The sequence below is a fragment of the Saccopteryx leptura genome, chromosome 3, assembly GCF_036850995.1.
Source record: "Saccopteryx leptura isolate mSacLep1 chromosome 3, mSacLep1_pri_phased_curated, whole genome shotgun sequence".
Taxonomy (NCBI): Eukaryota; Metazoa; Chordata; class Mammalia; order Chiroptera; family Emballonuridae; genus Saccopteryx; species Saccopteryx leptura.
In genome coordinates, this window is record NC_089505.1 from 670,774 (window position 1) to 687,834 (window position 17,061).

The 17,061-nt window shown below is 49.5% G+C and overlaps 1 protein-coding gene across 1 annotated transcript in view; it reads left to right on the plus strand.

Moving 5' to 3' along the window:
* Window positions 1-17,061, plus strand: part of LOC136398569 (E3 ubiquitin-protein ligase parkin-like) — a 719,582-nt gene that overhangs the window by 543,903 nt on the left and 158,618 nt on the right. The window contains exon 7 of the mRNA XM_066372747.1: window positions 4,991-5,140. Coding sequence (XP_066228844.1) covers window positions 4,991-5,140 — 150 coding nt within the window. The remainder of the gene's footprint in view (window positions 1-4,990; window positions 5,141-17,061) is intronic.

Here is a 17,061-nt window from a genome sequence, read left to right on the forward strand (position 1 = left end):
CTTGGACGTAACCGGGGGGACGAGCACTTGCTCCGCTTCACCAGAGGCAGCTCATTGAGCGCTCTGTCACTGCTGTGTGTGTCTTACACCCGATGACGAGAGGTCCTCCGCCCTAGTTAGTGCTGATGCGTCACAGCTCTCCGGCACGCCTGTCAGAGGACTCTCTCGGTGCCCTCCAGCACGCCTGTCAGAGGACTCTCTCAGTGCCCTCCAGCACGCCTGTCAGAGGACTCTCTGGGTGCCCTCCAGCACGCCTGTCAGAGGACTCTCTGGGTGCCCTCCAGCACGCCTGTCAGAGGACTCTCTGGGTGCCCTCTACCCTTCGCGCCAGGAAGTGGCTGGAAGGAACCTGGGGAAGGTGGGGCTCATTTGAAAGAAACTAAAGACTTGCTGCTGGTGACACATCTATAACCCCCTGTCTCAGTTACTTCCTGGGGCTCGTTAAACATTCTACATTAAACATTACTAACGCTTTATTAGCTGTAGGTCAAATGTTGTTCTTATAAATTTGACAATGTTAAAAAAAAAAAAGACAAGAAAGAAAAGAAATGCATTCCATAAGCATAGATTTTATTTCAGATATTGTGTGTCCTTTTCCACCATCAAAAATCACCAGGCGGCCCTGGCCGGTAGGCTCTGTGGTAGAGCGTCAGCCCGGCGTGTGGAGGTCCCGGGTTTGATTCCCAGCCAGGGCACCAGGAGAAGCGCCCATCTGCTTCTCCACCCTTCCCCCCCTCCTTCCTCTCTGTCTCTCTCTTCCCCTCCCGCAGCCAAGGCTCCATTGGAGCAAAGTTGGCCCTAGGCACTGAGGATGGCTCCATGGCCTCCGCCTCAGGAGCTAGAATGGCTCCAGCAGCAATGGAGCAATGCTCCAGATGGACAGAGCATCGCCCCCTGGTGGGCATGCCAGGTGGATCCCGGTCGGGCACATGTGGGAGTCTGACTGCCACCCCCTGCTTCTCACTTCAGGAAAATAAAAAACATAAAAAAATAAGAAAAAAAAAAGAAAAATTACCAGGCATATAAACGAAAGTATTTGTCTTCCCTCAGAAAAGGAGCTCTGGGCTCAGGTGCTCCCAGGTATGTTGTAAATAGAAGGCATATCATAAAGATGTCTGTCATACGTGCTGTCGATGATAGACAGGAAGAGGGACGTGAGCTTACACGCCCCGTCAGTATCTGAGACCGCCACACAGGTGATCAGCAAGAGTTTCCAAATGTCACTGGACTTTGCCCACAGGCCAGCATCTTCCTAGATAAAAGCTATTGTCCTTGCAGAAAAAATAGCTCAACTAAATTAAGCAGACAGATAATTTGTCATCAAATCAGAAAATAGCCCGTCACTTCAGAGCAGTTATTTAACGTAGAAAAGCAATGTATGTCGATACGACCATCCTGTATCACTCTTACCAATTCCCTTGCCATCGATAATTTCACTAGAATTCTTTCATTGGCACTCACTGGAGTGTCATTGCATTAATTCATTCTACAACTACTGCGTACCGACTGTGGACATGGCAGCATGCTAAATTCAGGACACACAAATACACACAAGGGGAGGTGACAAGAGAGTAGAGTGAGGTCTGAAGGGGCTGACCCACTCTGGACCTCACCTTATTCAGTTTCTCAGTAGACAGCATTCGACACAGTCAGCCGGCTCCTCCTCCGGTCATCTCACTCCCCAAGTCCTGCCCTGCAGACCAGGGTGTACCCTAGGCAAGGTTTACTAAGTGAGGTCCCTGAGAAGTTCATGGTGTGACCACTGAAATGGACTCTCTCGATGATACAAACGGTCTCGCCGCTCACCACTTGATGAAAGAGCCTCATTTTTATCTCGTGATCACTGCACAGTTTATGACGTTTTTCCGGAGAGCCTCTCCCCATAAGTTCACACGCTCTAGTTAGTTTACCACAAGCAATCTTAGACCAAGCATTTCCTGCTAAATGTACTCCGTAGATGGGAACTTTTCTCTAGCACATGCCACGTATGTACATACCGGTAGCGTGTTTACAGGGGTATTTGACAAAGTTGTCTTTCTCTCTTGGGGCCAGAAAAACAAGAAGATGGGTAGCTGGCCTGATGCTATCCCCTTCCTGCCAAGCTGTGCGTGCACCCAAGACTTCTAAGTGTGTATCCACAACCCACCTTCCTCCTAAACCCCACACCCAGGGACTCAGGTAGCCACTCAGCTTTCCGGACTTAGCTGTGTGTTAGGTTGTCAGACTGAAGATGAGCCCAGTTCTCTTCCCCAGCCTCCTAAACACACGCACACCACCTTTCTTTTCACAGGTATTTCCATTTCAGTAATTCCCTCTCTCTTTCTCTTTCTCTTTCTTTCTCTCCCCCCCCCCCCATCCTTTTGTGTTCTCAGGAAAAAACATTACAGTCATGCTTGACTCTTTTTCTTTTTTTTTTTTTTTTTCATTTTTCTGAAGCTGGAAACGGGGAGGCAGTCAGACAGACTCCCGCATGCGCCCGACCGGGATCCCCCCGGCATGCCCACCAGGGGGCGATGCTCTGCCCATCCGGGGTGTCACTCCATCACAACCAGAGCCATTCTAGTGCCTGAGGCAGAGGCCATGGAGCCATCCTTAGTGCCCGGGCCATCTTTGCTCCAATGGAGCCTTGGCTGTAGGAGGGGAAGAGAGAGACAGAGAGGAAGGAGAGGGGGAGGGGTGGAGAAGCAGATGGGCGCCTCTCCTGTGTGCCCTGGCCGGGAATCGAACCCGGGACTCCTGCACGCCAGGCCGACGCTCTACCACTGAGCCAACCGGCCGGGGCCATGCTTGACTCTTTTTCTGTCATACCGTGTATTCAATCTGCCTGGAAATGTTGCCACCTCTGCCTTCGATCTGTACCCACCGACGCCCACCTCCAGCCCTGCCTTCCTGGTGGGAGCCCCGACCGCCTCCCAGGTGGCTCGCTGAAGCAACCTCCTACCTGCTTCTCCACGTCCTGCTTCCGTCCTTGTCCCCAGGAGTCTCTTCTGAGCATCTCAGACAGTCGCCTGGCTGGCTTAAAAAGAGTAGCCAAATTATGTCACTCCACGGCTCAAAGTCTCCGGGGGCTCCCCTGTCCCTCAGAGTCCCGGCCCGTGCTCTGACGCTGGCCTTCAGGGACCCCTACAGCGTCCATCCCCGTGAACTCTCTGACTTCCTCTCCTCCTGCTTCCTGACCCCCCTCTTGCTGCACCTCCCAGGAGGCCAGTGCTCTGTGGCCTCCGGGCTCGGGTAACGCCCAGCTCTGGCCGAGAGGAGAGCTCAGGCCCCCGGCAGCCACGGGGCCAGCCTTTCTGATCTTCTGATCTCGGACACAGGCTGCAGCGCCCCTGACCCTTACAGTGTTCCCAATTCCCTCGCCAACCTCTCTCAACTGTCACCTCCATCTTCCCTGGAGTCCATCTCCCTCCGGTTTGCATTCTCCTTCCCGCTTACCTCCCACCCCCGGAAACGAGATACAGTGTCACCTTCGGGATCCACAGTCTCCGTCGGCTGGGTGAGCTCAGAGACGTCTGTGCCTAGGCACCTCCGCCCGGCACCCACGGTCCCGCCTGGCACAAAGTGGCTTCCCGTGAACGTCGCATAAACTACCGTATTTTTCTCTCCATAAGACGTACCTGAGCATAAGACACACCTAGGGTTTTAAGGAGGGAAATAAGACAAAAAAAAAAAACATTCTAAACCAAAAGGTGTATTAAAATATTTAATAAAATAACATTATTTTTCGCTCTATAAGACGCACGGGCATTTTCCCCTCCACTTTCGAGGTGGAAAAAGTACGTCTTATGGAGCGAAAAATACGGTAATTAATAGCGGAGCTGATGCAGTTGACTTGGTCCTAGTTTAGGGGAGAAAGCGATCAAATAACGCAAGGAGAACACTGATTCAGAGCCCGGCGGGAGGACCTTGAGGATCGCACCATGGTGTCTGGGTTCCACGCTGCAGGCCGGGGACCGCGAGAGGGAACGGAGCCGGCAGCGGCACCGCGCACCGGAGTCGGGTCAGAGAAGCCAGGCTCTCAGAATAGGAACAAGGACAGAAGGGAAATTTCATTCTCTGTCGTCCGTCTCTTCTTCGTCCCGCTGGATGTTATCGGCGAGGTCCTGTGGGCTGCTGACGATTAGAGGGTAGGAAATTGTGACCCGTTTTCAAAATGGTTTTAAAGCCCCGTGGACTCATGGCCCTGGCCAGTTGGCTCAGTGGTAGAGCGTTGGCCTGGCGTACGGGGGACCTGGGTTCGATTCCCGGCCAGGGCACATAGGAGAAGCGCCCATTTGCTTCTCCACCCCCCCTCCTTCCTCTCTGTCTCTGTCTTCCCCTCCTGCAGCCAAGGCTCCATTGGAGCAAAGATGGCCTGGGCGCTGGGGATGGCTCCTTGGCCTCTGCCCCAGGCGCTAGAGTGGCTCTGGTCGCGGAAGAGCGATGCCCCGGAGGGGCAGAGCATCGCCCCCTGGTGGGCAGAGCGTCGCCCCTGGTGGGTGTGCCGGGTGGATCCCAGTCAGGCGCATGCGGGAGTTTGTCTGACTCTCCCCGTTTCCAGCTTCAGAAAAATACAAAAAACAAACAAACAAAACCCCCCAAAAAAAACCATGGACTCGTGAACGCAGGCAGGAAAGCACCCTCCTTGATGAGATGGCTAACGATACATTGTAAGCATCCGTAACCTGAAATGGAGGCTCAGCCCCCAAAAATGTATACAAAAGTAGCACTGTTAAATGAGGTTGGTGGAAGTAGTATTATAAAAAAAAAAATCAAACTTTGCAAAATCTATTTTCTGAGGACAAAATTCTAGAAGTACAAAGAATGAATCTGCTCTGCCAGTGTGAACTGGGAGACTCGACGTTGGACCACCCCTTACTACCCCCCTCCGCCATTTCTTACTGAAACGGACTAGTCAGAAAACCCACACACAGCACCAGCCATTCACAGTTCACCAAAAACATCTCAGCACGTGTGTCATTATTTTAAAAAAGCCGTTCTGTTTCCGCAGTACAACCGGTACCAGCACTACGGGGCGGAGGAGTGTGTGCTGCAGATGGGCGGCGTGCTGTGCCCCAGGCCGGGCTGCGGGGCGGGGCTGCTGCCCGAGCCAGGACAGAGGAGGGTCACCTGCGAAGGCGGTGGCGGCCTGGGCTGTGGGGTGAGTACCGCGGCACCCAGTGTCGCCTCCGTGTGTCCACTTGCTTTGGCAGACTGGCCAGGATTTCTTGTGCTCTACTGTCAGTTTTCATGTGGACTCAAATCTTGGAACTGAGGTATAGGAAAATCAATTTTAAAATTCTTATATAGGACTCCAGGTGTGATAAATAAATAGATAAGTAGGTAGGCGATAGATAGATAGATAGGTAGATAGATAGATAATAGATAACGGATAAGATAGACAATAGGTAAGTAGGTACGTAGGTAAGTAGATAGATAGATAGATAGATAGATAAACAGATGATAGATAGATAGATGCCAGATAGATAGATAGATAGATAATAGGTAATAGATAGATAGATAGATAGATAGATAGATAGATAGATAGATACATGATAGATAGAAATAGATAGATGATAGATAGATGATAGATAGATAGATAGATGCCAGATAGATGATAGACAGATAGATGAATAGATGATGGATAGATAGATAGATGGATGGATGGATAGATATAGATAGATGATAGATAGATAGATAGTAATACATAGATCAGGGGTCCCCAAACTTTTTACACAGGGGCCAGTTCACCGTCCCTCAGACCGTTGGAGGGCCGGACTATAAAGAAAACTATGAACAAATCCCTACGCACACTGCACAATTCTTATTTTAAAATAAAAAAACAAAACGGGAACAAATACAATATTTAAAATAAAGAACAAGTAAATTAAATCAACAAATTGACCAGTATTTCAATGGGAACTATGGGCCTGCTTTTGGCTAATGAGATGGTCAATGTGCTCCTCTCACTGACCACCAATGAAAGAGGTGCCCCTTCCGGAAGTGCAGCGGGGGCCGGATAAATGGCCTCAGGGGGCTGCATGCGGCCCGCGGGCCGTAGTTTGGGGTCCCCTGACATAGATGATAGATAGATAGATAGATAGATAGATAGATAGATAGATAGATAGATAGATAGTAATACATAGATGATAGATAGATAGATAGATAGATGATGGATGGATGGATGGATGGATGGATGGATAGATAGATAGACAGACAGACGATAGATTGATAATTCTGCTTCAGTCAGTTCTCACAGTGGTTACTCTAAGACCCTGAATCACTAGACTAGTCTTTTAAGCTGTTCGTCCAGCACTCAGCTGATTCAGAGCCAAAACTTACGATGTCTCCCGAGGTGGCTCTGGGTGGACGGGAGTGAAGGGGAAGGAGAATGCCCTCAGTGAGGCCTCAGGAGTGCTGTTTGCCTGAGCATTTCGAGAAGTGAAATGGAGATGAATGTGGAAAACCTGCAATGCTGCTGCTGCGTCATAGTCATTGTGAACAGAGCCGAGCAAAACTAATGGTGCCTCTCAGGGAAGCAGAGTGAGGCAGGCGGCAGCCGCCTGTGCTGAGGGGGTCAGCCGGCCTGACCCACAGGCGCTCCGCGGGGTCAGCGGCTGCCAGGGATGGGGAGGGTGGGGGAGGGTGGGGGAGGGTGGGGGAGGGTGGGGGAGGGTGGGGGAGGGTGAGGGAGGGCCCCCCGGGGGGGAGGCAGAAGGGCTCGCTGCGCGCCATGTGCAATGACAGATGGGTAATAATCCTGACGTGAAACTTCACGCCGGCCGATAAAGGGAAGAAGGTTTATCTGCATATAAAATGCCCTTGACGTTTGATGGGAAAACGTCTTTTCAAACCTGCAGCCTCACGGGGGGCTTTGTGAGTGAGCACGTGTCCATGGCAGAGGCGTGTCGCCCAGGGCCAGGCGCTGGCTGGGCACCATGAGCCCCTGTCAAGGGGTCCCTGAGTCCCCGCGGTGGGCTGCACGGCCCCGGGTGGAGCCAGGAAGCAGGGCAAGCAGAACCTGAAAACCAAGGAGGTACCGTGATGCCTCAGCTGAGGGGAAAGAAACGCCTCTGGAGTAACAATGTGCTCGCATCACAGCGTGAGAACTCGGGGGAGGTGCGCCAGCCGTGGACACGGGGGAAGTCCAGCCGCACTGTGCCGCCTCGGTCATGGTCCTTGACTCTGCTGTCCGTGCTGACCACGTGACAATCGTGTACTGATCGATCGCGTGGGTCCCGGGCGGGCTGCCAGGCTCCGGGGTCAGCAGCCGCCCGGGTCTTGCCTTTCAAAGTGCATTACAATCGCTTTTAACCAGAGGCTGAACCGGACGCTTCCGCCTGCTCGTGGCCCACTGTCGTTTGATTCTCTGCAGCTGGATTTTAAGATCTTAACTCTCTTGACGCAGTGGCGAGGTTTTCTTGGTTTTGGGGGGGTTTTTTTTTGGGGGGGGGTCCATCTCCTGCATTCCGTTGTTCACCTGGCTTTAAAGAACTCCGAAGGTTTTCTGTCGTGGTTAAGTTTGGACTCCTCTCTTTTCCTTTTTCACACAATGTGACATTGTAAGTAGCGCCCACGTCTAAGCTCCAAATCATAGAACATTACATGGGAAACGAACTGAGTGGCTTTTATGTCTTTAAGAACCTTTGGGGGCAAACCTTACCTACAGGTTTCATCCTTTGGAAATTCCAGGTAATGAGCTTTATTTTAGTATTTTGATTCATTCTGTTTGTTGTTTTGAGAGGTGGACCTGCCGGTTTGTACACAGTGGTCATCCACCGTGTAGCGGACGACCCCACATGTTAACCGTCTTAACTCATCAATAATCACGTGTTATCGCCCAGAGTTTCTGAGGGTCAGGAGCCGTGGGGGACTTGGCTGGGTGGTTCCTGCTCTGGGTCTCTCACGAGGTGGCAGTCAGGCCAGGTGCGTGGGTGCGGGGACAGTTTCCCTCTTGTCCTTCTTAGTTCTCCCGACTGACTGAAGAATCAAATTGACATGAGGCAGGTCAACAGGAGAAAGTAGCCACAGTTAACTGTGTACGTACTTACGGGGGTTCCATGAGAATATGGGACCGGGGCCAAGGACAAGTCGGGCAGGAGAAGCGCTTCTGTCACCGAGCTTGAGCCAAGGGGCCAATGGGAGTCGTAGTTTGGGACTTCAAAGGGGAGGCGGGGAAACCCCGTGTGGACGGAAGAACAAGTGCTGGTCTTGAGCAGCGGGACACGGAGCGGACTGTGGTCAGATGGGTCTCGCTAGGTCCCTCCCGGTCGTACCTGGTTCCTGTTAGACCTCAGGTGTCTGTGATGGCACCTCCTTGCCTGCAGCAGGTCCTCCATCTAAATTCTTATTAGCATTTAGGGGGGAAGTTAAAGGTTCTTCTTGACTCTTTTGTGTCTGAAAACCAACCAACTTAAAATAACCAGTATTCCAAAGAGGCGTATTTGGGGTATGAAATCTGCTACCGCAACCCGTCACATAGCAGACTGTAGGCCAGAAAGACCTCAGTTTCTCTTGGCTGTTGGCAGAAGAAAGACCACAGTTTCTGTCCGTGTGGCCCTCGTCTTAGGCCGTTCGTCCCCTGACCCCCCCAGGATGGCAGCTGACCTACCTGGAGCAAGTCACCCCCAAGAGCAAAGAGAAAGCCACAGTGCCTCATACGACCCAACCTCCAAAGGGGCGCCCCACCCCTCTGCTTGACTCCACTCATTAGAACTGAGGTCCCAGATCCAGCCCACCCTCAAGAGGAAGAGGAAGGGAATGAGGCTCCATCTTAAAGGAAAGAGTACCAAAGAATTCACAGGCCTGCTCTGAACCGGCACCGTTCACAGGTTGAAGAGGTCGAAGAAAGAACAAAGAGAAAGGATGTTCTGAAACATGCGTTTGACGGGTGACGTCCCTTCTCTGCCCCCTTGGCGGCCCGACCCACGTACGGTTCTTCTTGCCTCAGTCCCCGCCGCTTCCGCATCTCGGCAGAGACACTGGCCTCATCACTGCCTCCTCTTCACGCCCTGACTTTCCCAGAGGATGTCAGCCCAGCCTAGGCGCCCTTTGGAAGATTCCGTCGTGGTCAGAAAGGAGATTGGGTTGGAGGTCTTTAAGTTCAAATCCTGACTCCACCAAGTACTAGCGGTCTTCATTTTTGTGCCTCAGTTTCCTCATGTCTAAAATAGGATTTATTATGGTAACATGGTATAAGACTACTATGAATATTAAATGATACAGTAGATACAAAATGCTTAGATAATGTCTGGCATTAAGTGCATTATTTATTGAATATTAAAAGCCTAATATTTATCAAAAAGCTCACCTACAAGGCCCCATAGTCAAGGAAAATTACTGATAAGACATTTGTTTGAGCCTCTCTTCCAAATACTCTAGACTATGCCCCTGGATCGAGCCGTATCGATAGCAGGAACTTTAGTGCCCAGGCCTCGTCATTTTAGGCCTCTAAGTATTGCTTCTCCCATGCGGTACTTTGGCACAATGCTTTTCATGTATATGGCAGCCATTTTGCAGCAAGAAGGATGCGTGTGGTTCAGGACACCCCTGGGGCTCCTGTATGAGGAACCCTGGTGGCTGCTCCAGGCTGACCCTAGCAAGAGGACCCTTCCACTTGTCCCGAGGAAAGCTGTCACTGAGGCATGGTCAGTTGTGCGGCTGGAGAGCTTGCCCTCCGAGAGCTGCCTGCTGGAACCCCGGGAGCCACGGCGGGCCGTGGGTGAAACGGAGCTCGAAGCTCGCTTCCCACCTTCTCTTTCCTTCGTCTCTCTCTTCCCCTTTTCCTGACCCACGTGGTTTTGCGGTGACTTGTACAGGCCCTGTGAGCCGCCAGCGTTTTCTGGATTTAAGGATGGGGACGGAAAGCCATTGTGTGTGAGGAATCGCGGTTGGTTCATGTTGTTTCTGCGGCAGGACAGGTCCGAGTGAGTAGGGGAGAGAGGACAGTGTTCTCTGCTCGGTATTTGCTCCGAGACCACGGACAGCCAACCGCAGGACAGGCTGCCTCGGGGAGCAGTGAGCACCCCGACCTGCACGGTGTTCGAGGAAGGGCGTTGAGATCCAAGCCATGGAGGAGGCACAGGGCCGTGGACACAGAGGAAGCCCCAGCTCTCGTTAATTTCCGTGGCTCTCAGGCTGTCAGTCACTAGCTTATTGTCATTCGCAGAATTTAAATATAAATATTAAGCCTTAGAGGTCATTGTGATGGGTCCGTAGACACTTGTTTTCAGAGCTGAGACCCCCCCCCCCCGCGTGGGGAGCTTCAGGCTTGTAGGGTCCCGATCTGCTCATCAGTCAGGCCCCCCTACACGCCTGGGTGGTCCCTGACCATCCATGACTGCTGTTGTATACAGTTTCCTTCCGAAAGAAACAGACTTCAGCATCTCGATTGCATTTGGCTTCTTTAAAATAGATGCTAAGCTTAGTATTTATGAGTCTCTCACTCAAGGGCCTGATGATGTCCGCTGGGAAATCAGAGAACCTGATCCCGTGCCCTACTCTATCACGAGGCTTAACTGTGGCCCGGAGAGCAGAGTATATTAGCTAATAAATGAAGATAGGATCGCTATTTAAATGATAATGTCGGTCCGGCTAGGACAGGTCTGAGAGATGCATGATGGTTGCAACAAATTTATTTCCATTAGGAAGAATTATTTGAGATTAAGGACCAGCTCCCAGGACGGGTGGGAAGAGGTACTTCACCTTCAAACAAGTTGAAGTGTTGCACTTGCTTCATGTCTTCATATTTCTGGCCTCAGTTTTTATATTCTGGTCTTCCTTAAATTCAGGTAGTAGGGATTCGACATCCAGAATGAATCTGAATGAAGTCACTATCACTTTCATTTACAAATATTAATTATCATTTATCCAATATTAAAATTGCTTACCTGCCTCAACAAGGACCTTTTCAGGCCCTGGCTGGTTGGCTCAGTGGTAGAGCATCGGCCTGGTGTATAGATATGCTGGGTTTGATTTCCAGTCAGGGCACACAGGAGAAACGACCATCTGCTTCTCCACCCCTCACCCTTCTCCCTTTCTCTCTCTCTCTCTCTCTCTGTCCCCCCACTCCTGCAGCCAGGGCTCAATTGGTTTGAGTGAGTTGGCCTCGGGCACTGGGGATGGCTCCGTGGCCTCTGCCTCAGGCATGAAATAAAATGACTCCCTTGCTGAGCAATGGAGCAACGGCCCCAGCTGGGCAGAACACTGCCCCCTAGTGGGTCTGCTGGGTGGATCTCAGCCCAGGAGCATGCAGAAGTCCGTCTCTCTACCTCCCCTCCTCTCACTAAAAAATAAATAAAAATAAAAACAAAGAACCTCTTCAAAAAAGATTTAAATACCTCCATGTACTTATACAACATAAAGGGTTTTACTTGCACACACGCTACATAATTCAGAATACCAAAATATATTAAATACTAAGTTCACAGACCCACAGAGAGTCAGTTAGGAACCTACAAGCACCGTATAAGTTAGAGTTTGTCCTCTGAAAGGCCACACGACCAAATAAAGAATTTTGTGCATTCTGACATAAAATGTCTCGATCTTGGGAGCACAAGATTTCAGTTCTGACACAGCACGGAATATTTTTACTTTGATAGACAGAACTCAGTGCAGGATATATCTGGGGATCAAATAGCCTGACCTTACTCTCTGCTAACTTTTGATCATTTTTTTTTTTACTACTACTCATAAAAATATTAACTGATTTTCTGAGGAATTCCTGTTGTGCGTTATTCTTTTCTCTGGCCTTGTTGCTATTCATCAAAATCATCTCACTAACTTTCATGGCCCTGAAGAAAAATGTTGACGTGTTCAATGGCGACACAGCAGCGAAGTACGGAGTACATTACACTCACTGACCCAGAGTACAGAAAGCCAGAGCAATCAAACCCTGGGGACTTTCTGTAAATACGACATCTTTACTGGTGTTGTTTTGGAATAGTATACATCTGGGAGATAATTTCTTAAAAATACTACTACAAATTGGAAGAGGAGTTTTCTGTTTTAAGTTAGAACTCCAAGGACAAGATCTTAGTAACCGCAAAAATAAATAAATAATAAATAAATAAATAAATAAATAAATAGACATTTAAAAAAAAAACAACCAAAGGTCTCTTTTGAAAATCATATTACTGCCTGTTCGTTAAGGAAATAAAATGGAATTTACGGCCACTGATAGTCACTGTCTTCTGTAATGAACAGCGTGCGTAGCTCCAGCGCGGGGTTGTCAAGGAAACGACGAAACCCGGGCACCGGCCCCTCCTTCACGCAGGCTCTCCTAACCGAGTCCGTATTTTGCATAGGTTTTTTTTTTTTTTTTTTTTTTAAGATGATCTCCAAATGTGTAGATCCTAGTTACCAAGGCTCCACCACACCTGCATCTGGACCTACACAAGTATAGTGTACGACCCACTGTGTGCAAAGAGATTTCTGTTGAAAATGGTGATTTTGAACTGCTTGCAACAGTAGCATGAAGACATTGTTAAAGATTCTGGTTCGGTGAGAGTCATTTTTCAGTCCTTCAATAGAAAAGGAATCCGTGAGGACAAGTGGAGATAGGTAGTCTCTCACTCAAAGATTATCACTAATTACTGAGTTTTCAAAAATGAGCAGTAGGACCCTCCGCCAAGGCTGCAGGCTCGGTCCCGGCGGGCACGTACGAGAATCAGCCAGCGAATGCGTAAAGAAGTGGGACAACAAATCCATCTCCCTCTCTCTCTCTCTCTCTCTCTCTCTCTGTCTTTTTCTCCCTGTCTAAAATCAATAAATTTAAGAAATCAATAGTTGGGCAGCCTGCTTTTTGAGCTCGGAAATAGAGAACGAGCAGATGGCCAATATTTAATCATAAAAGGAAAAACAAAATGGTTACTTTTCCTATTCTCTAAAGATATTTTAATTTTATAAATATACATAATCTAATTAAATTATATGAAGTCTTTTGCAAACTCTAATAACTTCTCCCTTTTCTTAAAAAAAAAAAAAGACTAGAGATTAAAATCTAGGCTCCAAACATAGCTGGTTTCTATCGTGATTCTTTCAAGGAGACGCTGGAAAGGCCAGGTGTGTTTTATCATGAGTGACTCAAGTTGCTAAGCATTAATTAAGCTCCACCCGGACCTTGCTGGCCTCCATCGCCTGCCCTTGCCCAACACAGAGAGCGGAGCTTGAGCTTGTTGACACATTGCATTTTGGTATGCAAGATGTTGTTTACCAAAAATAAAGTATCTTTTTTCTAAAAAAAAAAAAAAAAAGTTAATGTTATGAAATGTCAAAAATAGGCATTCCATGTTTATTTGACATGTGTCCAAAAATCTAATTTAGGCTCTCCAAGATTGGCTCATTTGCAGATTGGAAATACAAGCCCCACTAGACTTCCTGCGTGGGAGACAGCTTGTGGTGAAAAGATAGACAGCTTTTTATTTATTTTAATTAAAGAAACGGTCCACAAAGTTGCAAGTTGTACCTACCATTCCTCTGAAAAACATTTATCAGTTGGCAAATGTTCCTAGAAAGTGTTCTGTGGTTTTTAATAGAAATATATGTTTTCTAACAACACAGAGCCACTGCCTCTTCCACTAGTCTTGAGCTAATTTTTGTCCAAATAAAGGGAAATAAGAAATAGTTACACTGTTTCAAAGCAGTCAGCTCCATCTCTTTGGACAAGGTGTAGAGAAATCAGTTCTGCGGCAGACCGGTTGGAGAAGCCTGCTTTAGCTCGACAAGCTGGGGGAGAGCGCGGAGCATTTCAGAATTCTGACAGGCACCTAGTGAAGATAACAGTGTCTGTGCACTTGTCCATCCTGTTTACCTCAGTCCAGGGCTGCGCTGTCCAACAGGGTAGCCGCTGGCCGCAAGTGGCTATTGAAGTAAAAGTAAAAACTTGGTTCCTCGGTCACAGTAGCCACACTTCAAGTGCTCGGTGGCCACAGGCGGCTTCCAGCTGTGGACCGGACAGTACAGAGAGAAACCTTTCTGTCACGGCCACAGAAAGCTCTGCTGGACAGCACGAATCCGGGAAAAGACTGGGACGCCACCCGGAGGAGGCGGTGTTTGCAAACCCCCAGCTCCCCACGTGTCCAAGCAAGCACTTCGGCCTCTTCGGTTCTAGTTAAGAAGAAAAATCTGTCCATAAATGAAAGCAATTATCTAAGTTTTAAAAAAATGTAGACCAGCCTTTTTCAAGGTGAGTCTCCTGCAGCCCAGGCCCCAGGGGACGTTGCTCAGAGGGGATTGGAGGGGAACAGAGACCGGGCAGAGACTGGCCAGAGACCCACAGTCAAATAGCTGGGAACTCCAGTTAAGCAAAGTGGTTTCTTTCTTTCTTTTTTTTTTATTCATTTTTAGAGAGGAGAGATAGAGAGAGGAGAGACAGAGAGAGAGAAGGAGGGAGGAGCTGGAAGCATCAACTCCCATACGTGCCTTAACCAGCAAGCCCAGGGTTTTGAACCGGCGACCTCAGCATTTCCAGGTCGACGCTTTTATCCACTGCGCCACCACAGGTCAGGCCAAGCGAAGTGGTTTCCATCAGACGGAAGACTTTCCCCATGCAAACACGCATTTAGCCTGAACAAGCAGCACACCATAGCAGGCTCTTCTAACTCTTGAGCACAAGAGCTGCCCTGGGTGTGCTGCACCTGATAAGACGGGGGTCCCGGGGGACAACTGGGGCGTCAAATCATGCACGTGCTCTATTTTTCTCGGTGCTTAGTGTTGACGAGCGGGCGTAGCGCGGTCGTGACAAACCAGCGAAACCGGAGGGTCTGAATAGGAGACCCGCAACATCTCCCTCTTTGTAGAGAGCTAATAACGTATGATTTGAAAAAAACAGAAATTGTTCGCCTCGTTGTCTTAGCCGTGCTTGTGAGACTGCCTGTTCTTATAGGGAAGCCCTTTTATTTCTTAACCTGATGTGGACAGATAATTGGATGGGGTGAAGATCCATAGACAAGGTAGGATAACATTTCGTGATCAGAGGAACACGAGAGATGGTTTAACGTCACAGAATAAACGACACTCGGGTACCTGAAACATTTGCACACGGTGGATGTCCGTATATGTCGAGCTAATAAAACGTGAACTGCGCGGACAACGTGATGGTGGCGATGGATCCGCGGGGAATAGAGCTCCATCCTGTTTCCCACGCTGCCAGGAACGGCTCCGGCATGTTGGCGGGGACGGGCAGCGTGAGGTGGACCAGGCCGGGGCCGGGCCAGCGCCAGCTGCCCCGAGGGGTCCGCTCTCCCCAAGCTGTCAGCCAGGGTTCCCCGCTTGGCCTTCTGGATCACGTCTCTCTTCCCTGTCCGTCCTGGAGGTCACCGGCAGCTCTCGGGACGGCGAGTGGTGCTCCGTCCCATCCCGTAATACTAATCACCCCCCCCACCCCTCCTTCTCAGGCCCTCCATCACCAGGTGGCAGCCGCCTCCCCGGGACCCATTATGTTTATGAGCTCCTTTTTTAAAATAAGTCAACTTCTTATATTTAAAAAAACAGCAAGTAATGTTATTTGTTAAAAATAAAAGCAAGGTGACCAATAATTAAAGTAGGTAGAATTTTACACCGTCTCAGAGAGAGCCCCTCTGAGGCCGGAGGAGGGAGTCAGCTTCGACCAGCACGGGCCACGGGCGTGAGAACCCAGCCAGGAGAGCCTGGTGTTCCCTGGCGGGGGCGGAGCCTCAGGTGGTCGCCGGGCATTCTTGCAAGCGTTTAAGTTGCACGGAACACACTCTCCTGTCACACCGCTTTCGCTGAATGACACATTTAAGAAAAATGGGAGTGAAGTCTGCTGGGAAACCTAATTTATGTTTTCAAAGATAAGTCCCATGAAACATGTCACCAGACACTTCACGCAACTGAATGCCAATAGGTGGACTATTTTGATCTTATTTTTAAATAGTTTAAAGCAGCAATTTTCAACCTCCTCCATCTCATGGCTCACATAAACTAATCCCTGAAATTATGTGGCACACCAAAAAAATAAATAAATATAAATATATATTATAATATATATATTATATATATTATATTATATATATAATATAGTTTTTTGCCAATCTGACAAAAAAGAAAGCAGGTATGATTTTGACTCATTCACACCAGATGGCTATTATTGACTGTTGTCGTGCTTTTTAAAGTAGGTGTTGCGTGTTTTAAAACTTCTTGCGGCACAGCAGTTGAAAATCACTGGTTCCAGTCCTTCCTGAGTTACAGGAAAATATATCCTGATAGTACTTTGAACATACCTGTATTCTGGGGATGATATTCTTGCAGTGTATTTTATTGTTGTTCCTTTTTTTTTTGTTTTGTTTATCTTCCTGATTTTGTTTATACCTATTTTCGATGACATTTAGACTCTGGTGTGGCCCCAACGAAACAGGCACCCGGTCCTAGAGTCGCGTGCATTCCTCACTGCTGGTCGAATGTCCCGTCGGAACAGGCTAAGTCCATGAGTTACACGCCAGGTCCGTCGGGAGGGAGCAGGGCTCTTCCTGGGTAGAGACACGTGGCTCCGTGGTCGGTGGGGTCCGAGGGTCGGTGACAGACGGGAAGCAAAGTGTTCCCCGGCCCCGGGGCCATGCAGTGGGTCTGCCTCGTCCCCGCTCTGCATTTCAGTGGATCCCAGGACACTGCCGGGCGACCTCCTCAAATGACCCCTTTCGCCTCTTCAGCCAGGACCTGGGAACTGAAGGCTCCCCGGGCAGACGGGACCCGGCCCAGCCCGGTCTTGGCTCCCACCTTCCCCAGGGATGGGAGGCCCGTAGGAGGTCCAGCTGGCAGAGCCCCCGAGCCAGCTGCACAGACCTCTGTCCACCCATCCATTTCAAACTTTATCCTGGGGATAGAGACCCACCTTCAGGCACAGACGAAACGTATACGCCTCACCCCGTCTGCTGTCCTGAACCGGGACAGAGGAAAAGGGCACACAGAGGACCCTTTCAGACGCATCTCAGAAGTCGTCTGTCCGGTGCACCCAGGATGGCCTCCCAGAAAGAGATCGTCGCCTCCTCCTCTGTGGAGAAGCAGCCGCAGGAAGCCCGTGTGTCCCCTCCACCGGTCACTCTCTTCTGGAACGAAGCAGAATTG